The sequence below is a fragment of the Prionailurus bengalensis genome, chromosome D1 (genome assembly GCF_016509475.1).
Source record: "Prionailurus bengalensis isolate Pbe53 chromosome D1, Fcat_Pben_1.1_paternal_pri, whole genome shotgun sequence".
Classification (NCBI taxonomy): domain Eukaryota; kingdom Metazoa; phylum Chordata; class Mammalia; order Carnivora; family Felidae; genus Prionailurus; species Prionailurus bengalensis.
In genome coordinates, this window is record NC_057346.1 from 61,001,095 (window position 1) to 61,026,279 (window position 25,185).

The 25,185-nt window shown below is 37.4% G+C and overlaps 2 protein-coding genes across 2 annotated transcripts; one reads left to right on the forward strand and one right to left on the reverse strand.

Annotated features, from left to right (window-relative positions):
* The first annotated feature begins 3,641 nt into the window (after nucleotides 1-3,641).
* Nucleotides 3,642-4,541, forward strand: LOC122483440 (olfactory receptor 51A7). Its single transcript, XM_043580445.1, has one exon. The coding sequence runs from the start codon at nucleotides 3,642-3,644 to the stop codon at nucleotides 4,539-4,541; it is 900 nt and encodes a 299-aa protein (XP_043436380.1).
* Nucleotides 4,542-17,168: 12,627 nt separating this feature from the next.
* LOC122483441 (olfactory receptor 51G2) lies at nucleotides 17,169-18,110 on the reverse strand. Its single transcript, XM_043580446.1, has one exon. It carries the CDS (start codon nucleotides 18,108-18,110, stop codon nucleotides 17,169-17,171), a length of 942 nt encoding a protein of 313 aa, XP_043436381.1.
* Between the last annotated feature and the right edge of the window lie 7,075 nt (nucleotides 18,111-25,185).

A 25,185-nucleotide genomic window follows, 5' to 3' on the forward strand; every position in this document is an offset into this window, starting at 1 on the left:
CTAATGACATTCACTAAAAATGGATCAAGGAAATAAATGGAATAACTGGTAAATAATTTTATAGCTTGTAAAGTGCTTTTATAAATATCTGATATTTATGTGTTATTATCTCCATTTTGTGAATGATTAAAGTGAAGCGAAAAAAAGTGAAGTGGTGCGGTCAAACTAAAATATTTTTATTACAAATAACTTGTTCTTTAAACTGTATTGCCCAATTGCTATGAATACCAAATATCAGGCTTCCTCTATCAGTGTGACTACTAGCATTTACCTCTCACTTGAATAGGTCTCCAATTGTTTTGCCTCACAATTTCTCTCTAGCTCCTATTGGAGTTCTTGGGTACCAAAGAGCTAATATACTAGGCCTACCCCTTTCCATGTAAGTTTACTGGGAGATATCAGAGAGCAGGGTGCTTTTCTATTCCTCCCTAGGGTCTGTACCCTAGAAACAAGTAGAAGTAGGTACATCTAGATACAGCGGAAGTCAAAGTTGAGAGTTCTTGTTTTTAATTTTCAAAGACATGTTGAGCGTTTAGTTTTCGTAAGTGCAAGTAACTAAAAATCTATTTGTAAGCTTAAAGCTAGGACTTTGTTAAATAGTTTGAAGAAATTACTATTGAAGGAGAAGGAAGTGGTGTGTGTGTGTATGTGTGTATAAATGAAGTGTGGATGGGATTGCATGTTCTGAAGTTGAGAAAGGATTTTATTAACTCTAGTATTAAGGGGGTTTCATTTAGTTAATCATATCACAAATAAAAGTAAACCTTATTGTCAATTAAAATAGAAAAAAATTCTCTTCAGCCAGTTTAGGACTTCTGTGGAAGAATTGGTTTTGTCAATTATTTTGACGTTTTGTCAAAATAATTATTAGTAGTTGGTATTTATTGATTACCTTCATATGTTAAAGACTATATCAGAATATTTTATATACATAGTTATAATAGATATATAATAACTATTTTAGATACTGTATTTATAAAATTTTATAGAAGAGTGTATACATCTGCTTGGAGACCTAAGCAGCTAACCCAGATTTACACAGATGGTAAGTCACCGAGCTGAGATTCATACCTGGGTTATATTGCATCAGATCTGATGGCTTATTTCTTACCTTAAAAATGGAAATTCTAAGAGGACTGAGCAATGTTTGATATAATGACTATTATCCCTGAAATACTCTCCTCCTCTGACACCAACCACAACCCACTTTCCCAGTTTTTCTCCCAGATCTCTGGGTATTCTTGGACAAGATGCTCTCAGCAACCTTCCTCTCCTCAGGGTTCTGAGACTTAAATTTTGTATTTTGTACATTTTTCCTGGGTGATATCATTTACTATCATGACCCATTTTTCCTGAGGTTCAGACTCCATGTCTGAAAGCATACTCTGAGTAAGAATGAGTTTACCCTTGAGAATGTAGATAAGCAGAGTAAGCACAAATATCCCTTAGTGACTATTAGAGAAGAAAAGGAAAAGGCATTAAGAAATTATGCTACATATCTTAATTTTTTCCCACTCACATTTAGTCTTAGCTATTTTGCTGAGATCCTTTCATGTTCCAGAAACTATGCTTATGACAGATACATGAGAATAAATCTCTTCTGTGCCTTTCAGTATTTAGTAGTCAGTGGATATAGTGATGGTGGGGTTGGACTGGGTAGGGATACATGCAAACAGCATGTTATAAAGTGGCATAGAAACTATCATGGTAAAGGATGACCAACAGAAGCATCTCCTGAAAGACCTAAGTCAATGACCCTCAGCCAAAGAGAAAAATAATTAAGTGTTTTTGGAAATTAGAACTTTTCTTATGACTCCCAAGGAAGAGAAATCAGAACAAAATTTGCTGAATAGGCAGTCTGACAGAATACATAAAGAATGATTTTCATGGTATTTGAGAATCTACTACCATCTTCAAAATAAACATTCTCTGGGCTTGGCATTAGGCTTGCTGCCCTCGTGAGAGACACCTAAGATGTGTCAAACTGTTTAGGAGCTTCCAGTCTAGAATTTGCACTCGATTTACAAGCTGGCAAAACAGATCTGCATAGAGAGAACCCAGAAAACATCAAATGTATGGGGAGAGGGCTGCTTGTTATTTATTATGTTTTTTGTAGTTATCTTCTACAGAATTACAAAGTATAATATTAATTTATAACCAAGGCTCAATTTAGAGGAGCCCCCAAATTTCTGGTGTCCCCTATATTTTCCATTGAAGATTGATTTTTCTTCTATTGCCATTTGACCTTATAAAAAATTGTGGAGTGAGGTTAGCATCTTATGTAAACTCTAAATTCTTCATTTTGGAGTAAACACTTCATTTTGGAGTGTGCCATTTTTTTTTTTTTTTTGCAAAAAGCTAAACAAATTCATAATAAGTTGAAAGATTGTATATTTTACCTTGGAAAATATAATTTGCAAACTCTTTAATGGAGAATCTAATGATAAGATCAGGGTTTAGTTTAATATGTGGTGGACTTAAGGACACCCAGGTGGCTCAGTTGGTTAAGCCTCCGAGCCACACCCAAGTGGCTCAGTTGGTTAAGCATCCGACTCTTGATTTCAGATCAGGTCGTGATCTCACTGTCATGAGGTCTAACCCACAGCAGAGGAGCCTGCTTAAGATTCTTTCTCTCCCTCTCTCTCTCTTCCTCCTAGACTTGTGCATGTGGAGTCTCCCTCTCTCTGTCTCTCAAAAAAAAAATGTAAATAGATTTAGATCTTTTTCCTTACAAGGAGAAACTGAGCGATTGGATTTTTTTTCATTTGGAATTTCTTTGACTAATTCAGTCATACAGATAAAATAGAAGATAATTTCATCTTCTTCATTAGAAGATAATTTCACTACTCTACAGCTTCAACACTTTCCCTTGGATTAATAACATGGTAACCTGAAGTGTGGTGCATAGATGCCAGCTAGGAACCATTTCATTGCATGTAGGAGTACAAACAAGAAGGAAGTAAATATACATAACTCCCAGGGGTGTATCCATGCTTCATTCTCCCACTCCTTCTTCTGGAAACCACTGGATAATCAATGTTAATATTTTACAGTAGCTTGTCTGGTTTACTGAACCGAGGTCAGTGTTTATACTCATGCAAAAATGTGGATAGTAAGTACCTACCTCATAAGTTTAAGACTTAAATTAATCTATAAATTTATTTTCTAGCATTTAATATTTACTATAGTATAGATGTTTTCAGGAATATCTGATTATTTTCTTAGACTATTATTTTTAAAATTTTCTACATGAAATCAAGGATATTATTATAAAGCCAATGAAAGGACTACTGAGTATCATGTGGAAAAACAGTGGGAAAGATTCTGAATGCCTATCACTGACTCAATCAAAGCAGCTGTGTTTTGGTATGATAATTTTATATTTGGCTAAAAGTGTTGCAAAACCACCATCATAGGATAACTTGTTATAAGTGAAATTCCTATATTGGAGAACATAAACATGTTTAAGGACTTTTGATAAATGTTGTAAATTGCATTTTATTAATATGCAAAATATGTTTCTGAGAATAGCCTATAAAAGAACTGCTTATTCCCACAACACTGAATTTTATCCAAAAGCGTGGCTGCTTTTTATTTATGTGATTTCAGATCTGGCTAAAAAGCTCATATTCCCATGTATCATGTCTGCTCTGAATAATTCTGAGGTCCAGCTTTTTCTTCGGATTGGAATCCCAGGACTGGAACATGCCCACATCTGGATCTCCATTCCCATTTGCCTCATGTACCTGGTTGCCATCATAGGCAACAGCACCATTCTCTTCATCATTAAGACAGAGCCCTCGATTCATGAGCCCACGTATTATTTCCTTGCTCTGTCAGCCATCTCTGACTTGGGCCGTTCATTTTCCTCCCTTCCTACCATGCTGAGAATCTTCTTGTTCAATTCCATGGGAATTTCACCCAATGCCTGCTTTGCTCAAGAATTCTTCATCCATGGATTCACTGTCATGGAATCCTCAGTGCTTCTAGTTATGTCTTTGGATCACTTTCTTGCCTTTCACAATCCCCTGAGAAACAGTTCTCTCCTTGCTAGCAACAGAGTTGCTAAAATGGGACTGATCTTAGCCACCAGGAGCATTCTCTTAGTGCTTCCATTCCCTTTCACTCTAAGGAGACTAAAATATTATCAGAAGAATCTCTTTTCTCACTCACATTGTCTGCATCAGGATACCATGAAGCTGGCCTGCTCTGACAACAAGATCAATGTTATCTATGGCTTCTTTGTTGCTCTCTGTACTATGCTGGACTTGGCATTAATTTTTCTGTCATATTTTCGGATCTTGAAGACTGTACTCAGCATTGCATCTCTAGCAGAGACACTCAGGGCCCTCAATACCTGTGTCTCCCACATCTGTGCTGTGCTCGTTTTCTATGTACCCATCATCACCCTGGCTGCCATGCACCACTTTGCCAAACACAAAAGCCCGCTAGTTATAATTTTTGTTGCAGATATATTCTTGTTGTTGCCACCTGTAATGAACCCCATTATGTATTGTGCAAAAACTCGACAAATCTGGTAAAAGGTCTTGGGAAAGTTGTTTAACATATGTAGGAGATAAAAAAGTTTGAATATTGAAGTAATAAATTATCAACCGGTAAGTATTAATTGGCACCTATTTCAGTGCCACAGTGGTCACTATCTAGTGGAGGACTGTGGAGAGTGAAAAGCTGTGCAATACAGAATTTACAATAGTGTCAGGAAAACAATATTCAACAGGAAAGGTGAGATAATCAGGTGATATATGATATGATTCACAAATGATTAATATTTTGAGCAGTTGAAACAAAACACTATGTAACAGAGCAGTTGGGTTTCAGTCACGCCTGAAACAGTGGATAAAATTAGACAGATTGAGATTATTATTCAAGCAGCATTTATTAAATTTGTATATTTACAATACACACTATACTATCAAGGGTAACTAAACAAGCAAGGCACATAGCAGCTATGAGGGTTATTAGTCTGACCACAATGAAGAGTACAATTTGGCAAATAGTGAGGGATAATTTTGAATAGTGTGAATGAACCAGATTTTGGAGTACTTAGGAAAGCCTTGAAAAGTCTAAATCCAGAGGATAAATGGGAGATAATTTAATCTCTACAAAAAACAGCTAACACAATAAATCAAATGTTATGAATGGCATGTCCGAAAGCAGAGCAACATGGATTAATATTGAGAGAGATGAAGAAGGTATCAACAGGAGATTGCATGAATAATCCTACAGTGAAGTGATTCTGGGAATGGGCAGAGAAAAGCTAAATCATTTAGGTTGCTTTTTGTTATTGTTACAAAATGAATATAATTTATAAGAAGTTTGCATATTCCACTAAACAATGAAGGTGCATACATATGTGACTGAATATTCAAAGACAGACATGTTGAGGTGCTCCTGGGTGGCTCAGTCAGTTCAGTGTCTGACTCCAGATTTTGGCTCAGGTCATGCTTGTGAGATCAAACCCCACTTCGGGCCTTGTGCTGGGCATGAAGCCTACTTGAGATTCTCTCTTTCCCTCTCCCTCTGTCCCTCCCCCACTCACATTCTCTCTCCCTCTCTCTCTCTCTCTCTTCCCCTCCCATGTTGACTTACATGCACTCTTTCTCTCTTGAAAATAAAAATAAAAATAAAATAAAATAATAAAATACAAAGACAGGCATGTTGAAATAGGAGGCTAGGATATTGTTCATCTGCCATGATTAGAAAGGTAGCATTGCACTACCCAAAGCAATCTATATATTGAATGCAATATCCATCAAAATAACACCAGCATTCTTCACAGAGCTAGAACAAATGATCTTAAAATTTGTATGGAACCAGAAAAGACTCCGAATAGCCAAAGCAATCTTGAAAAAGAAAACCAAAGCTGGAGGCATCACAATCCCGGACTTCAAGCTGTATTACAAAGCTGTAATCATCAAGACAGTATGGCACTGGCACAAAAACAGACACTCAGATCAATGGAACAGAATAGAGAACCCAGAAATGTACCCACAAACATATGGCCAACTAATCTTTGACAAAACAGGAAAGAATATCCAATGGAATAAAGATAGTCTCTTCAGCAAGTGGTGCTGGGAAAACTGGACAGCGACATGCAGAAGAATGAACCTGGACCACTTTCTTACACCATACACCAAAATAAATTCAAAATGGATGAAAGGCCTAAAAACAGTATGGAGGTTCCTCACAAAATTAAAGAATAGAACTACTCTATGACCCTGATCGATCATTGCACTACTATGTATTTATCCAAGGGATACAGATATGTTGTTTTGAAGGGGCACATGTATCTCAAAGTTTATAGCAGCACTATCAACAATAGCCAAGTATGGAAAGAGCCCAAATGTCCATCGACTGATGAATGGATAAAGAAGAGGTGGTATATATAAACAATGGAGTATTACTTGGCTATCAAACGTATGAAATCTTGCCATTTACAACTACGTGCATGGAACTAGAGGGTATTATGCTTAGCAAAATTAATCAGAGAAAGAAAAATATCATATGACTTTACTCATATGTGGAATTTAAGATACAAAACAGATGAACATAAGGGAAGGGAAGCAAAAATAATATAAACACAGGGAGGGGGACAAAACAAGAGAATCTTAAATATGGAGAACAAATTGCTGGAGGGTTGCTGGAGGGGTTGTGGGAGTGGGGGATGGGCTAAAAGGGTAAGGGGCATTAAGGAATCTACTCCTGAAATCATTGTTGCACTATATGCTAAATAACCTGGATGTATATTTAGAAGAACAAAAAAAAAACCCCACAAACAAAAACAAAAACAAAAAAACAGCTGCATCTTAAACTCACCAAGTTGTGCACATTAAATATGTATAGCTTTTTGTATGTCAATCATACATCAATAAAGTGGTTTAAAAAAATAGGTAGCATTGCCCTCATTTGCAAGACAGTAATACTTGGTTGTAGACATGGAAGTAAATATGTATTTTAAACCAGGTTTATTCATCAAACTGTGAAGATCCTCCCGTATTAAGATATCTCAAAAATTTTTTTTCACTCATTGATTCCCCCTGAAGCTTTCCTAGTTCAGATTTAAAATTTCCCTTGGATTAACCTATAATCTTGTATGTTGAGATTAACTGTTTAAAGGATCTTTTTAAAATATAAATGTCACCACACTTAAAATCCTTCAAGAGGTGTCCAATAAGTTACAAGGTAGTGGTGAGGCTCCATATTTGCACAAAGGTTTTCCATTATTCAATACTTGCTTTTATCTACTACTTTTTCTGTTAAATCTCTGGCTTGCACTCCAACAATGTAATATAGATCTCACACTGTTACTTACACCTAATCCTTTGCTTATGGTATGTTGTATGTCAGGATGCTGTATTAGTTTTTTTTATTGCTGCATAACAATCATCATAAACCTAATGGCTTACAACAACGCAAATTTATTATCTTACAATTCTACAGGTTAGAGGTCTGATATGAGTTTTACTGACCTAAAGTCAAGGTGTTGGGAAGCCTGAATTTCTTTCTGGAGAAATTGAGTTATTACTAAAATTGCAGACATGAGGACTGGGCTCCAGTCTCTTTGGAGCCACTTCCTTTGTTCTAAAACTTTTTATGCTATGTCTTCCAGGATAAAAAGGAAAAAGAACAAATTGAAAGAAATTGGCTGTTTGGGGATACTGATAGGCCAGATGTGCAAAGTGGTCATCAATAGGACAGAGCTTGTAGAATAATGGTTTATTTCATTCATGTAACTGTGGATTGTTCAAAAATTGAACTAAGATATGGTTTGCCACAGATCGTACCCTACCACTTGCTATTCATGTTACACTATTTTTCTTCACTCCTTGACTTTACTGAATGGCCTCCACAGGGATTTGAGTTTATGACTCCAATTCTAAGTTTTCTTTGAGAGAGATAGGTGAGGGAGTAGTCTTGCCCTACTATACGTTTAAAATATGATTCCAGGTCATGAATTTATTTCCACACCATGGACTTCTTTTCCAAGCTCCAAATGCCTAATTGACTACACTTTTTAATGAGAATAATGATAATAATAATACTTCACAATTATTAACCATTTACTAAGTGCCATATATTGTACCAAATGCTTTACATAATATATGGTACCTTATTACATTTATTCCTCTATTAACCCATTAGGAGGTATTATTTATCCCTGTTCGACAGATGAGAAAGTAGGAGCTTATAGGGGTAAAAAAACAACAACAAAAACTTTTCTGGATACATAGCTAGTAATCTGAATATAATCTGGATTCCTCTCAGGCTGACCTATTCCTGAGCTTGAGTTCTTAACCACTATACACTCTCTGTGCCACATAGGCAACTGGAGCTCAATATCTTCAAAATGCAATTAATTAATTCCTCCCTTTAAGCCTGTTCCTTATAAAGTATTCTTTATCTCATTAAATAGAACTCTCATACACTTGATTCTTCAGAAGTCAAACCAGAAAGTGATCTTCATTCCTTCCTGACTATTGTTAAAACCACACATACAATAAATACCAAATCATGAAAATTCCAAGTCATGAAATTTCTTTCTTCTATATATCTCATGATACTATTCACTCTTCTTGCCAGTTGTACCATGGTGCTCGATGATTTCTTACTTGGACTTCTGCAACACTTCTTACTTGCTTTTCCTTTATCAACCCTTCCCTAATGCATTCTTTATATCATAGCCCTGCTGAGTATCTTAAAATGCAAATATGATTATGTTACTTCCCTGGGTAAATTCTTCATTGGTTTCCCTTTACTCTAAAGATACAATTTCTATTCTTTGGTTTGGCCTGTGTATACCTTCTCAGCTAACTCTATGCCTAACTCACAGTCTAGTCTTCTGCCACACTTTTTATTCTTTCTGCTACCACTATCTGGGACTTATCTCAGTTATACAAATCTGCTATATTCTTCATCCCTACATCAATTTCTTTAGTGGAATACAGAGGGAGGAAAATATAATGTACAGTGTCTGGTAAATAAGTAAAGGCAAAATCCATAGGCTTCATAAAATAGTATTAATTTTTCTAATAAGAGAAGTTGTTGAGGTTATAAGCAGAATGGTAAGCAGATTTGTATTTAAAAAAACAGTAGCAGGAAGAGAGAGAGAGACAAGAAGAACAGACATTAAGCTATTGCATTTACCTAAGTAAATATGTCAAGAAATAGAGATAAAAGTTCAGTTTCAATTCTATTAGACTAGGGAGTCTGGTATCTTTGAGTCTCTGCATTTTTTTTTCTCTTTGCCTAGGAGGTCTCACTGTCAAATCCATACCATCGACATATGAGAAAATGAAGAGGGTCTATGCCTTGTATAAAACAATACCAGATGCATAGAAAGTACACATTCCATGTGTTATGAAAAAGACATCACAGGATGAAATAATGTACATGGTCATTCTTGGTGTCTGAAATTAGTGCTTAATAAAACTTCTATAATATATATGTGAATTTCCAGGGAAAGATCTACTCCTTTCTGGAAAACTCATAATGAAAGAAACATCTGTTAGAGCAGTTCTGAAATATTTTGGCCTTAAGATTCCTTTAAACTCTTTAACAATTATTGAGAACCCCACAGATCATTTATTTATGGGGCATTATTTCTATTGATATTTACCATATTAGAGATTAAAACTGGGTCATATTACTTACGTATTAAGTCATTAAAATAACAATAATAAGGGGCACTTGGGTGGCTGTTGGTTAAGTGTGCAACTTCGGCTCAAGTCATAATCTCGTGGTTAGTGAGTTCAAGCCCCACATCATGCTCTGTGCTGACAGCTCAGAGCCTGGAGCCTGCTTCGGATTCTGTGTCTCCCTCTCTCTCTGCCCCTCTCCCACTTGTGCTCTGTCTCCCTCTTTCTTAATAATAAACATTAAAGTTTTTTTAAAAAATAAAATAAAATAACAATAATAAGCCCATTGCATATTAACATAAATAACACATGTTTTAAAAATAAAAGAATAAAACAAAACTGAAATAATTTAGTGAGAAGAGTAGCATTAGTTCTCCAGAGCTTATTCATCCCATATAACTGAACCTTTGTACTCTCTAGAGATCTAGTATATGCCATGGTGACTATAGTTAATACTGTCTTGTGTACATAATATTTGCCAAGAAAGTTGATACCCATTGTATAGTTTTCCCTAACTCTCTATGCCATTGCTCCAAATTAGATTTCTAGGCCTCTCCTTTCTCACAGTGTTCTATATCCAAAACTGAAAACATCCTATCAACTGTACCTTCTAAATATGTTCCAAATTTGTCCACATGTCTCCATCTCTATTGGTACTACCTTACGTCTAATAATATTATCTCCTACCTGAGTTAGTGTGTCTCTTCTAACTTTTCTCCTACTGTCCAGTCTTGCTCTCTGAGCCTTTTTTTTTGCCAATTAAAAAAAGAAATTTGACGATAGTTGACACACAATGTGTTTTTTTAAGTTTTTTTTTTTAATTTAATGTTTATTTATTTTTGAGAGAGAGGGAGACAGAGCATGAGCAGGGGAGGGATAGAGAGAGACACACACACAGAATTCCAAGCAGGCTGCAGGCTCTGAGCTGTCACCACAGAGCCCGACATGGGGCTCAAACTCACAAATGGTGAGATCATGACCTGAACCGAAGTTGGATGCTTAAGCAACTGAGCCACCCAGGCGCCCCAACACACAATGTTAATTGCAGGTGTACAACATAGTGATCCAACAAGTTTATATGTTGTGCTGCACTCACCACAAGTGTAGCTACCATCTCTCACCATACAATGCTATTATAATATCATTGACTATATTCCTTATGCTGTACTCTTATTCCTGTTATTTATTTATTCTGTAATTGAAAGCTTGTATCTCCCACTTCCCTCCATCCTTTTTGCCCATCACTCTACCCTGTCTCCTCTGGCAATTGTTAGTTTGTTTTCTGTATTTATAGGTCTGATTCTGCTTTTTATCTGTTTACTCATTTGTTTTGTTTTTTAGATTCCACATATAAATGAAATCATCTGGTATTTGTCTTTCTCTGTCTGACTCATTTCATTTAGCATAATACTCTCTAGGTTCATCCATGTCATCGCAAATGACACAACTTACTCTTTTTTGTGACTGAATAATATTCAAATATTTACCACATCTTCTTTATCCATTCACTTATTGATGAATGCTTGGGTTGCATCTATATCTTGACTACTGTGGAAAATAGTATGGAGTTTCCTCAAAAAATTAGAAATAGAAATACCATATGATTCAATAATTCCACTACTAGGTATTTACCCAAATAAAATGAGAAGACTAATTCAGAAAGATATATGTACCTCTGTGTTTACTGCAGCATTTTTTACATGCTCTTCTTTATAATTTGAATCCTTTTCCCAAAGATGTTCATGTGCTACTTCCTCACATTCTTGAAATATCACTTCTCAGTGAGGCTTTTCTTGACCATCAAATACAGTCAACAGTGACAGCCTTTCTGAATATAGCCTTTACCCCTTTCCTACTTTAATTTTTCTCCACAGCACTTTTCACCATGTAACATACTATGTCTTTTATTTATTTCTCATGTTTATTGTTTGCCCACACCTATTAAAATCTAAGACTCTAGAGGGCAGTGTTTTTGTCTGTTCTGTTCACAGTCTGGTATAGAGTAGCTGCTCAGGGGATATTATTGGGTGCATGAACTAGTAAACCTGCAGTCATTAAGTTCTGATCCCTGTGTATTCCAGCCTGCATCTCAAGATAGCCTCCTCCTCCCACTCTATCACTTGAATAGATCTCCAAAGGAATTATTTATAGTTTCTCAACAAATCACTTTTTGTCATCTCTTGGCTTTTTCACAAAATACTCGCTTTATGTAGTAAGCTGTTTTTCCTCATTTCCAACTGGATAACTTCAACCTGAACTTCAGGACTTAATTTGTAGATCATCCTAAACTATTTCAGGTATCTCCACCAGACTATAAACTCCTTTAAGATGGAAGATATGCCTTGTTCAACAATTTATTCCCAGTAACTTTCAAAAAAGTCAATCATTAAGTATTAAATAATGAATGAATGAATGAATGAGGGTTCTACACTTGACGCATAAAGGCTGTCATCCATGCTTGATGGCAGCCCCATGGCCTGCTACAATTACTGCCTCTTTATCAGAGAAGTTTGGGCCTCAGGATTTTCAAAGGAAGGTGCAATTCTTTTCCTCCCTGTTCCTACCAGGTCTGGGTTAGATTCACTGCAAAGTTTAGCAGTTATGATCTTGGATACAAAGTGCTTGATCCACAGTTCCTCAGACCATTGCTAACCTCTTCTCATGGTCATGGTTGGGTAGTTATGTTTTTACTTCCTATATCAAGGAGAACTTCTTCTGACAGTGACCTTGAAATATCAGCTTTGTTTAGCTGTCCTCTCTTCTGTCTTTAATATCAATTACTTGCTAATTCCAACAGCTAGTGTAGTTTCTTGCTCACATAGCTCTAGGCACACTGGTCCTTTTGCTATTCTTAGAATACTCTAATTTATTTCCATCGTAGACCCTTTAAAATTTTCTGCCTTTTTGTATTTAAATATAAATATAAACATTTTAATAAATTTTATGTGTGGCCGTGCACTGAAGAAAAGATTCTCAGACACCAGACTGAGTGGACATGCAGCCTGCCTCTGTGAGAGAACAGCAGCAGCTGGGGCCTGCACATAGTCTTTATTTTATGTTTTATTAGGTATAAACATCAAAGAGCGTCAAAGCATGAGAGGGAGCACAAAGGGTCTTAGACATTAACCAAACATACATCTGGTTTTACGTGAAGGCATAAAGGGAGTGTGTGTGGTTTTAAGGAATGTCAGGGGGTTACAGCAGGTGCTATATTTTAACTGTCCTCAGGGAGATCACGGGGCTCTACATCTCATAATGCCATTGGGTTTGACAGTCTTGAGACCAGAACATTACTGATGTTTCAGCTATTGCCCCATTCACCCTTCAGGACTTATAATACATGCTCTAGAAATAAGTCCACATTTATATAAATATAAAATATAATCCCCTTCCTTTAATTTTTTTGGAAAATTCCTTATTATAAAGGTCTTCCCTGCCCACAGACTACCTGGACATTTAGCACTGTCTTAAATAATTAATCACTTACTTTTCTATTGTCTGTCTCTCCCACCAAAATGTAAGTTAAAAGCATAGTATTTTGTTGTTTTGTCTACTAGCTTCCTAAAGTGGAAACTATACCTGGAAATAGCACATTCAATGTTATTTATGGAATGGGGGAATACTCCTCCACCCACACAATTTTGGCCCATCTAACTTCTGCTTGTTCTTTAAGACAGCTAAGTCAGCCCCTCTGGAAAATTATCCACGGTTCTCCATCCCCTCAGGGCCATTCCAGGGCTCCCTCTTTTCCTTATAACAAATTTTCCATGATATATTTTACTCTGTGTTCAGCTCAGGTCATGATCTCGTGGTTCGAGGCTTTGAACCTTGCATCAGGCTCTGTGCTGGCAGCTCAGAGCCTGGAGTCTTTGGATTCTATGTCTCCCTCTCTCTCTGCCCCTCCCTGGCTCACACTGTCTCTCTCTCAAAAATAAACATTAAAACATTTAAAAAAAAGAATGAAAGTAACTAAAGTTTATTGTGAGCTGAAAAACATGCTAATAATTTTATTTGAAACTTTCATATATATCATATATTTAAATTGTGTAGAGATCCTTTTGGGTTAGGCATTGTTATTGTTAGATTCATTTTAATTGAAAATTGAGCTCATATAAGGAAAATAATTTTCCTAAGTCACACAGAACGTAGAACTTTCTAAACCTGACTCAAAGTGTAGTATACTTTCTAATGTATCACAAAAACTTTTAAATTTGCTATAAGATATAAGAAAACATGACTCCCATATGAGGACTAAAATTGCAAGTACACAGCATAGATATAGATTCAGCTGTATGCATGCTTTGGAATTTGCTGTGGCTGTATGGTTTTCCTGAAGTTTTGCATGTACGCAGCACCCAATACACTCACACACATCCTCTATTTTATTCTATTTGTTTTGCATAAGTACCTTTGGATCTTCCACATGTAACACCCAAAGTTCACATATATATACCTTATCACTGAAGAAACAGCTTTTTCATGTCAGACAGAATGAGGCACTGGTGGGAGAAGGCATAACCTGTCAAGAGTTAAATGTCAGATATGCTAGATAGCCTCAGATAAGTCCAACCTCAAATGAGAACTGACTCCACCTAAATCTTGTAGTAGAGGTTTTGTCTTTGGCCCTTTGCCACTCCCCTTCTTGACCCTGCACTGTGCAGAAACATGACCCCCTCAATCTTTCCTCCAGATGCTCAAAACCTTCCTTAGCAGCATTTTAACCTGGCCTGCTTTCCTCACAGATACCTCAAAGGCAAAATTAATAATACTATATTGACATACGTTACTCAAAAGATAATTTTAATTAAGTTTTTAATTTTAATGCCAATATAGTTGACATAGAGTGTTGTATTAGTTTCAAGTGTACAATATAGTGATTCAGCAATTCAATACATTACTCAGTGCTCATCATGATAACTGTCCTCTTAATCCTCTTCACCTGTTTCACCCACCGCCCCCCAACCACCTTCCCTCTGGTAACCATATTTGTTCTCTGTAATTAAGAGTCTGTTTCTTGGTTTGTCTCTCTTCTTTTTTCCCCCTTTGTTATTTTGTTTTATTTCTTAAATTCTGCCTGTGAATGAAATCATATGGAATTTGTCTTTCTCTTACTGTCCTATTTTGCTTAGCATTATACACTAGTTCCATTCATGTTATTGCAAATGACAGGATTTCATTCTTTTTTATGGCTGAATAATATTCCATTGTATATGTATGTGTGTGTATATATATATATATATATATATATATATATACCACATCTTTATCCATTTGTCTATTGATGGGCACTTGGGCTGTTTCCATAATATGACTGTTGTAAATAATGCTGCTATAAACACAGGGGTGCATGTATCCCTTTGAATTAGTGCTTTTATCTTTTTTGGGTAAATACCTAGTAGTGTGATTACTGGATCATAGGGTAGTTTACTTTTAACTTTTTGAGGAACCTCAATACTCTTTTACAAAGTGGCTACACCAGTTTGAATTCCCACCAGCAGTGTAAGAGAGTTCTTATTTCTTCACAACCTTGCCAGCACTTATAGTTTTTGGTGTTTTTTATTCATTTATTATTATTATTATTTTTATTTTAGAGAGAGTGAGAACAAGGGAGAGGGGTAAAGGGAGAAAGAGAGAGAATCCCAAGAAGGCTCCATGCTCAGTGCAGAGCCCAATGTGGAGCTTGATCCCATGACCTTGGGACCATGACCTAAGCCAAAATCAGGAGTTGGGTGACCAAACATGGTTGGGTGACCATGACCTAAGCCAAAATCAGGAGTTGGGTAAGCCACCCAGGAGCCACCTTGTGTTTTTTATTTTAAATATTCCAACAGGTGTGAGATGATATCTTGTTATAATTTTGATTTGTGTTTCCCTGATGTTGAGCATCTTTTCATGTGTCTGTGACCATCTGTATGTCTTCTTTGGAGAAATGTCTATTCGTGTCTTCTGCCCATTTTTAACTAGATTATTTGGGTTTTGGCTGTTGATTTGTATCAGTTCTTTATATATTTTGGATACTAACCCTTTATCATATGTGTCATTTGCAAATATCTTCTCCCATTCCATAGGGTGTCTTTTAGTTTTGTTGATTGCTTTCTCTGCTGTGCACAATCTTTTTATTTTGATATAGTCCCAATAGTTTATTTTTGTTTTTATTTCTTTTGCCTCAGGAGACATATCTAGAAAAACGTTGCTATGGTTGATGTCAGAGAAATTACTGCCTGTGCTCTCTTCTAAGATTTTTATGGTTTCAGGTCTCACATTTAGGTCTTAAAAGATAATTTTTTTTCTAGGTCAATGTGGTGGCAAAATTGTAATGGACAGATAAGAGGGTATAAGGAATTATCTCTTTTTGGTTCACTGACCTTTCCAATATCTTCAATCCCTCAATTTTTTTCTACTTATCACTTCCCCTGCTTCCACCCTAATTTTCTCTACTTTTTCCTGACTTTCTAGGAACAATGACAACAAAAACAACTTCAGATATTTCTCTGGATATATTGTTCTCTCTTTCACCTCTGCCTCAGCTTTACACATACTGTTCCTTCAGATTAGACCATAATTTTCCGGTTTGACTGCCTAACTCTTATATATCCTGTCAGGCTGGCTACTGTATCAACTCAAGGAAATCTTTCTTGACACTCTGTTGTCCCACTGGAAGAAGATATTTCTCTTTTTGCTTCTATATTAACTTCTTTTTTACTTTGAGCAACACAGTTAACATATGGCTGTATAATAAACCACCCCCAAATTTAGTGTCTTAATAAACAAACAAACAAACAAATAAACAGTTATTTAGCTTGCAAATCTGAAGCTTGGGCTGGGTTCGATTGATTATTTTATTGGATATCACCTGGAAATGCAGGAAAAATGGGGGTTGGAATAATATGAAGATTTTTTCACTTACTAGTAGTTGATAAATTTCCAGCTAAGGCTAAGACTTTAGCTTGGTCTGGGACATCTATATGTGGCTTTTCCATGTGGTCTCAGCTTCTCAGTATGGTGGCTGTGTTCAAAAAGCAAGCATTGAGTGAGATAGGGGTGGATATATAAATAGGGGAAAAAAAGAGGGAGAAAGAATGAGTGTGGGGAAGTATATGCCAATGAAAAACATATAATCTTTTATGACCTAGCCTCGAGAGTCTTGCAAGATCACTTCCACAACATTTAATTCATTGAACCTGTTATAAAGTCCTACCCTGTTACGAGGGGAAGAAAAAAAACAGACTGTCTCTCTTGATGGGGGAATGACAAATTTGTGGAAGAGAATGTAGGATTAGAAATACCTCTGTGGCCATTTTTGTAAAATACAATCTGCCATGTCATACTGCATTGTGTTTTCCCCCCACCAGAATGATAGTTCTGTAAGAGCTGTGACTTCTTGATCATTTCTGTGTGTATTTGTTGAGTAAATAAATAATTGTCTCCTCCACTTCATACACATTAGATATTATAAAGGCTAGAGGAATAAGGGTATACTGAAGGAAATAGTACCTCTAAGACTAGACCCAGCTAACAACAAAAGGCATGAGCCACACGATCTCGGATCTGTTTGGTCTTCACACTATAGACTATGGGGTTCATCAGGGGAGGGGCTAGAAGGTACACAAAGCCCATGATCACTTGGACAAGATGAGGTGCCTTGTTCCCAAACCGGTGGATGATGGACAAACCAATCATGGGAGTGTAGAAGAGGAGCACAGCACATATATGGGAAACACAGGTGTTGAGAGCTTTGAATCTCTCAGCCCTGGATGCAATAGACAGCACAGTACGCAGGATCAGGGCATAGGAGAAGAGAATGAGCAGTGAGTCTACACCCACTGTTGAAACAATGACAAACATGCCATAGATGCTGTTGGCTTTGATGTCTGCACAGGCCAATTTCATTACTTCTTGATGGAGACAATAGGAATGTGAGAGAAGTGCAGAGCCACAATAGGAGAATCTTTTGAGCATAAAAGGCAATGGGAAAATGAGTGCTACACTGCGACCCAGGGAAACCAGGCCAATCCTGCCAATGACTGTGTTGGTGAGAATGGAAGCATAGTGCAAGGGGCGACAAATGGCCACAAAGCGGTCAAAGGCCATAGACAGCATCACAGAGGACTCTAGGAAGGACAAACAGTGAATGAAAAAGAGCTGGGCAAAACAGGCATCGTGACCAATATCTCGCGCCCCAATCCAAAAGATGCCTAGCACTGTAGGGAGGGTGCAAAGAGACAGACCCAGGTCAGTCACAGCCAGCATGGACAGGAAAAGGTACATAGGCTCATGGAGTGAGGGCTCTGTTTTAATGATAAAAAGGATAGTACAGTTGCCCAGGATGGAAACCAGGTAAATGAAGCACAATGGGATGGAGATCCAGATGTGCATGTGCTCCAGCCCAGGAATGCCACTCAGCAGAAAGGTGGAGGAAATGTTGCTGCTGCTTTCCAAGGGTCCCAAAGACATTGTGTGTGGAGGGAAGAGGAAAATTGGATTCCTTCCAAATTCCTGAAATGAATTCAGAAAAAAAGCTAGAGGTCGAACCTGGGAAGAAATTAGAAACCAAACCAAACCAAACCAAACCAAAACAACAACAACAAAAACTAACAAACAAAACAAAACAAAACAAAACAAAACAAAACAAAAAAACATGAGAATCAAGTAGACCTAGAAGTGTACATCTCCTCCAGAGGTCACTTCCTTCTGGTCTCTGGCCTTCTTTCCACATTGTTTTAGAAAAATTTTTTTCTTTGAATTCTTTTCTCCTTTCTCCTTCAGGCTGAGAGGTCTGAGCATCTACACTATTCCTGTTGGTTATACTAATTTTGCCTACCTCTTTTGAGGAGATCTTTAATTAAACACTCCTCACCTGCCTCTTTTCTGCCAGAACTCTCACTAATGTTCTAACCTTTCTTTCAACTTCTCTTTCTTTCCTTTCTCTTACCTTACTTCCTTTGCTATTCCTTTGTCACTGTCCATTCTTCCTTCCTTTCTCCCTCTCTCCTCCCTACCTCCCTTACCTCCTCCTTCTCTCTCTTTCTCTCTTCCTTTTTTCCAATCTCTTTCTTCTTCTTTCCTTCCTTCCTCCTTCCTTCTTTCTTTCTTTCTTTTGTTCTTTTGTTCATTCTTTCTTTCATTTTTTGCCTTTCTTTCTCTTCTTTCTTTCTTTCTTTCTTTCTTTCTTTCTTTCTTTCTTTCTTCCCTCTTGCTTATCTTCATCAGCCACATACAATTTCTAACCTTAGACACAGATTAATCCTTCACTCACCTTCTCCTCTGGTCTTCCAGTCGTGGAAACCTAGTTTGATCCAGATAGCTCACATGTGCTACTCAGCTCACAGAATTCCAGTAAGGACTGGGGAGTGAATGAATGACTGTCTGTAAAGTTATTCTTGACTGCTGAAGTGCCATATCAAAGCTCTGATTCTCCTGTGAGTCAGTAACCTGCATTCCCTGGAGATCTAGAGTTCAACTTCTATCAACCTAGGTGAGAGAAAAGGCTGAAGCACCATCAACCATGGCCACATCCCCAATTGCAAGGCAGAGTCCGTGAGAGTCCACAGAATAGAATGCAATATGCCAGTAGGACTTATTCTTCCTTAGATTAAAAAATGAAGGTTCATGAGAAGACAGTCACTGGGCAGAAGTCTTATGCCAGTTTAAGACTCCTGACTTTCAAAGCAGTGATCTGCCCACTCTCAGTTAATAATTCCACTAGAATGTGAGCTCAAAAATGGCTGGGGCTTGGCTTTGCTTACTTCTGTAAAGACAGTGCTTATAATGGCTATGGTATACAGTAGGCACTCAGAAATTGTTTTATGCATGATTAAGAGCTAAATTTATTTAGTTAGCTGTTAGTAAATCAGTGCATGTTTTATCACTTAAAGAAAATCCTATGAATTGGGGCACCTGGGTGGCTCAGTCAGTTAAGTGTCCAACTTTGGCTCAGGTCATGATCTCAGAGTTTGTGAGTTCGAGCCCTGTGTCAGGCTCTGTACTGACTGCCTGCTTTGGATTCTGTGTCTCCCTCTCTTCTGCCCCTCCCTGACTCGTGCTTTCTTTCTCTTTCTTTCAAAAATAAATAAACACTAAAATTTTTTTTTAATCCTGTGAAAAAAGTTCTATTAATAGTACCATATTATAGATGAAGAAATAGAGGATTAGAGATAGTTAATATATCTAAGATCAAAGATACAGTAAATGGCCAAAATGAGATTTGAACTAATATCCAGTTATTCTCTAGATTCCAGGCTCTCAACAAACATTATACTTTCTCCCCACATACAGGACTATTCATTGTCAGCTAGAAGCAGCTAGCATAATATCAAGGGCTTAATAGACCTTCAGAAAAGTACTGATTCTTTAGCCAAATTAATAAAGTGACTGGAGAAATACACACCCTCTCTCACTCCAAACACCAGTGAAATTAATAGCCAGTGTCATTAACTCACTGTCCACCTGAAGGTCAGATTGGCTCTTGTGTGCTGTTCCTCAGCTTCTACTTCAGCCATGATCAGTGGTCACCACATCATTCATCAAAATGAATTCAGAAGAGCTGTGATAAACTTACCTGTCGGGGACAGGCAAGCTACCTGGTGATTAACGATATAATGCATAAAACTTAAGGCAGAAAATGTTTTGACATGAAAACGAAGTAGGGTAGTGAAGAAAGAATATATATTACTTAATAATATAAAAGTTAATTTATAATACATGATGAACATCTATTATTTTCCAGGCACTGTACTAGGAACACTGCAAAAGAAATACCATTTAGATCTTAGAAAAACCCTGCAAGTTAATATCATTACCTTGATTTTCAAATGAGGAGAGAAGCTTACAGAATTTGATGATGTGCATAAAATCATACTATCAATCAGTGACAGCTGGAATTCAAACTGAAATCTCTGGAGCTCCAAGGAGCATTCTGAAAGTTTGGAAGCATTTAGTTTAATATAACTGGGTAGTTTTTTAAGCTGAGACAGCCTGAAATGAGTGAAGATTGAATGACAAAAATAGAGGGAAATATGAAAAGTCTTTTTTCCCCACCTTCTTTTACCTCAAGATAGACTCTCTTCAGAGTTTGTGCCTCACATTTTAAAGGGAGTAGGGCAGAGTAAGAATCAGAGAGAGAGAGAGAGAGAGAGAGAGAGAGAGAGAGAGAGAGAGACAGAGAGAGACAGAGAGAGAGAGAGAGAGAGAGAGAGAGAGAGAGTTATGAGAATAAGTTGAAGGAAAGGACTTGGATATAAAAGAAAATCCAGAATAGTGAAGCCAAGAGATATCTGCCTGGGAAAGACCACTTTAGCCTGTTGGCCAGAGAGATCTTAGTAAGGTAACTGTTCTAAGGGGTTCTTATTTAAAGGTCTTCAGAGTATCCATTTTCAGATTTGGTGAGGATTTCATTGTTCTTGACCAGTTCAAGTGTAGAGGGGAGTGGTAAACTTAACAAATGGCTTGCTCACAATTGTTCTTGGAGAACACTTCCTAGAGGTACTTGCACAAGTTCAATGGCTGCTTCTAATTCTATCACTCAGACTCTGTGGTTGCTCAGGAAAATGTCCTTTCATGTCACAGACAAGCTTTTCTTTCAGAGGATCACTTGACTTCCTACCCCTCTGTCTCTGCTTCTTGGAATTAACTCCTGATTCTGCTAACCTTGTGTCTGAAGCTAAGGAGTAGAGACTGAACTTATAGCTAATCTCATTCTTGCATCTCGGTTTCACTTGCCTAACTTGTCTGTCTCTGTGGGTCTCAGTAATACTCTTATGTTGCCACATATGAGGCAACTCTCTGGGCTAGAAGTCAATGAAGTGAATGGGTGTGAGAAAGCTGCTGTCTTCCTACTAAGCTAGTGCTAAAACCAGACGTGGGATCCCATGAAGTTAGTGAGATCTGACTGCAATGGTCACCACCTTCTGTAGGCATCTTCCACAGCCTTTCTTGTGCTTCAAAGTCCCTTCTGTCCTCTCCCTCTCCAGAGTTCAGACTGAGCCTTTAGGACCTCTTCTTGGCTTCACAACTGAGCACCAGACACCTGACTTACCTATCAAGGCTAGGTGCAGAGACTTCAGTTCTTGTGACAGGGGAGAAGGAAAGTTAAAACCAGAGACTCTGGAGGGTATGGAGAGACTGAAGGATGGATGTTGAATTCCTTGATTTTTATGAAACTTCCCGAGGTCCCCATTGAGACCATTTCAAGAATCTTTCATCAATTCCCTAGGAGGACTGGTTTTCTGGACCTCATTATCTCATACTCTGGGGATAAGGGAAAGAAAAGAAGAGAATAGTTTTGTGAGATATCTAAATGGGAATCCCAGGAGATGTTACACACTGTAGCTACTTTTTGAAGATATCGTGAAATATTTTGAACAGTTCCACAACTTTAGGAAAGCAGAGTGGGCGTTCTTGATAATGTTTTATATATGATGTATCATAACCATATAGTTATGCATATCAGAAGTGACAGTGTATATGGTGGGTATATATAACATTAAAAGGGCATTTTTAATTCAATTCTTCTCCCATCAAAAGGGGAAGAAAGGAGCACCACATTCCTGGAAATATGGTGATAATGTTGATTCTTGGTGCCCCAAGTAACCCTATATGCTGCTGACTCCTGTCTATACTCAGGGACTCTTGTCTGTACTCCATCTCCTCTTCCTGTCTCTGATCCACACAGACACAGAATTCAGCCCTTTGTTTCTAGACGTTAAGGAGCTACCTTCAGAAAGGAATTCATTTTTGTACCTTTTGGGCAACATGAGCCCCTGAAAAGCATAGGTAAACCAAGGAGTTTCATATGTCAATACAGAGATCTGAAGAATTAATCATCCATTTTGGACTTTAAAAGCTGATGGGAAAGATATTTTAGAAAGAGGAAAGGAAGGCCATTTCAGTGTTTTCATTACCCACATAGTTAGTATCCAGCTTATTGACTCTACTTTGAGAATACAAAGGTATAAATATTAAGGAATGTCCCAGATCCCTACACCAACCATAAGAGGTTTATTCCAATTCGTTGGCCTGATGGGCCCCCTTGGAATGTGCTGGGCTTCCTCTTGTGGCTTCATTCCATTAATCTTTGGTCAAACACATTGTAGACACATCTGAGTGTTATGTAGCAGTGTTTCTCAAATCAGAGTCCCCCGATAATCAGGATCAGAACCACCTGTAATGCTTATTAAAATGCATATTTCTGGGCCTCATCCCTGTAGTGCAGAATCAGAAACTGACATTAGTCGCAACCACAAAGGTCTAAGAATTCTTATATATCCTTGTCTTTATGATTTGTTTTCAGCTCTGATTCCAGAATATTTTATTCCCTCTATAATAAAAAAAAATATCACTTTTAACCTGGAATCCATTTCAAAACACAGTTACCTTTTATATTAATTTTCTGGGGCCACCAATACAAAATGCCGCAGACTGGGTGGCTTTAACAATAGAAATTTATTTTTTCACAGTTCTGGAGGCCAGCAGAGCCCAAGATCAAAGTGTTGACAGGTTCGGTTTCTTCTGAGGCCTCTCTCCTTGGCTTGCAGATGGCTATCTTCTGTGTGTCCTCATATGGCCTCTCCTCTGTGCATGAGTATCCTTGATGTCTCTTGCTCTTCTTATAAGGACATGAGTCATATTGGGTTAGGGCGAATCTTAAATGCCTTGTTTTAACTTCACTATCTCCTAAAGGCCTTTACCTCCAAATACAGTCACATTCTGAGGAACTGGGGGTTAGGACTTCAGTATAAATTGGGGGAGGGCGCACAATTCAGCCAATAGCATCTGTTTATCCATGCATCCTATCACCCACTTTTTCACTTATTTAACAAATGTTTTATAACATAAATAATACCTCCTCACACACTCCCCCACAAAAATACACAAGCAATATTTATTTACCATCTCTGAGTCCAAGCACTGAGAAGAGAGAGATAGTGTTAGATATGTTTTGGAAGAAAATAGGTCTGAATCTCAGATTTTGTGAAGAGAAACAGAGGGAGGGAGGGAGGAAGAGAGAGAGGGTGAGAGAGAGAGAGAGAGAGAGAGAGAGAGAGAGAGAGAGGGAATTAATCTTTGAACAGTTTATTACAGGGAAGATATCCTACATGATTTACATCTTAACTATTCAGCTCTGTGAGGGGAAAAACAGGGCATGATATGGGGAGAGACAAAAGAAATAAAAACTCATATCTCCTATCACAGAAAAGAATAGGAAAAGAAACAAGGTAGGGGCAGAATGAAGGGAATAACTTGTACGTAAAGATGCTGCCTTGAGGAGACACCAGCTAGGAGAAACTGAAAGGACCTTAAAAGAATATTATTGGATTGGATTTAGACAAACTGATGCAAAAATTAGTGTTTTTCTTTTAATTTAAGTATGGTTTTAAAATAGTTTTTATTGAATTTTTCCTGTGATAACTAGTTGGTATATATTTATGAATAAGAAAGATGATTAGAAATAAAATAAGTAACATCTTTCCCCCTGCACACCCTAGTTGTGTGAGTAAATTTGATGCCCATCCATATTCACCTAACACCTAAAATGTATATTTCCCAGGAATATCCCATGCTGTTTTAGATCTACTTTTTTTTTTTCCTTTGTCGCCACTGAGGCATTAATCTAAAGTGTTAGTATATGTGGGAAAACTAGAGTTCAAAAAGTCTCAACAGCACAATGCCAAAAGTTTATGTTTTGAGATCCAACAGACCTTAATGTGGTTTGGGGCTTTCCATTTATTACACATGATGTTGGTTATAGTAACTTACCTCATTGAACTTCCTATCTAAAAGAATTATATGAGAACTTGCTATCTTGAATGGTAATATAGCACTAAATGAAAATAGTTTGAGAAATTAAAATTTCAACAAAATGATTGATATTCAGTATTGTAGTAAGTACATAAACATCATGACCATTTAAAAATGTGTCTCATAAGGATGCTTTTCAGTTTACATTACTGAAGTAGGCATACCTTTTTCACTCCTACTGAGGTCTTTTCTACCCTATTGAAGTGTTTGGGAGGTCATTCTTTAAAATTTTTTTTTTCAACGTTTATTTATTTTTGGGACAGAGAGAGACAGAGCATGAACGGGGGAGGGGCAGAGAGAGAGGGAGACACAGAATCGGAAACAGGGTCCAGGCTCCGAGCCATCAGCCCAGAGCCCGATGCGGGGCTCGAACTCACGGACCGCGAGACCCTGACCTGGCTGAAGTCGGATGCTTAACCGACTGCGCCACCCAGGCGCCCCAGGAGGCCATTCTTCACAAATAAACAGAAGGCAATTCTTGGGATGGATCCTAGGTCATAGTTCTGCATTAAAAAAAGCTCATAATTTTGATGTATCAATTATCAAATAATCAGCATATAACAGTCAGCTAGCTGCTACCTGGAGAATACCTTCCTACAGTAAGTTTTTAAAATTAAAAAAAAAATCTTATTTTAAAAATTTGACTCTGTCATCTTAATTTCCAAAGGAAAGTCAAATTGTGCTTTTAAACATTCTATAGTATATAGTAAATGTTCAATAATTATTGGGTGTT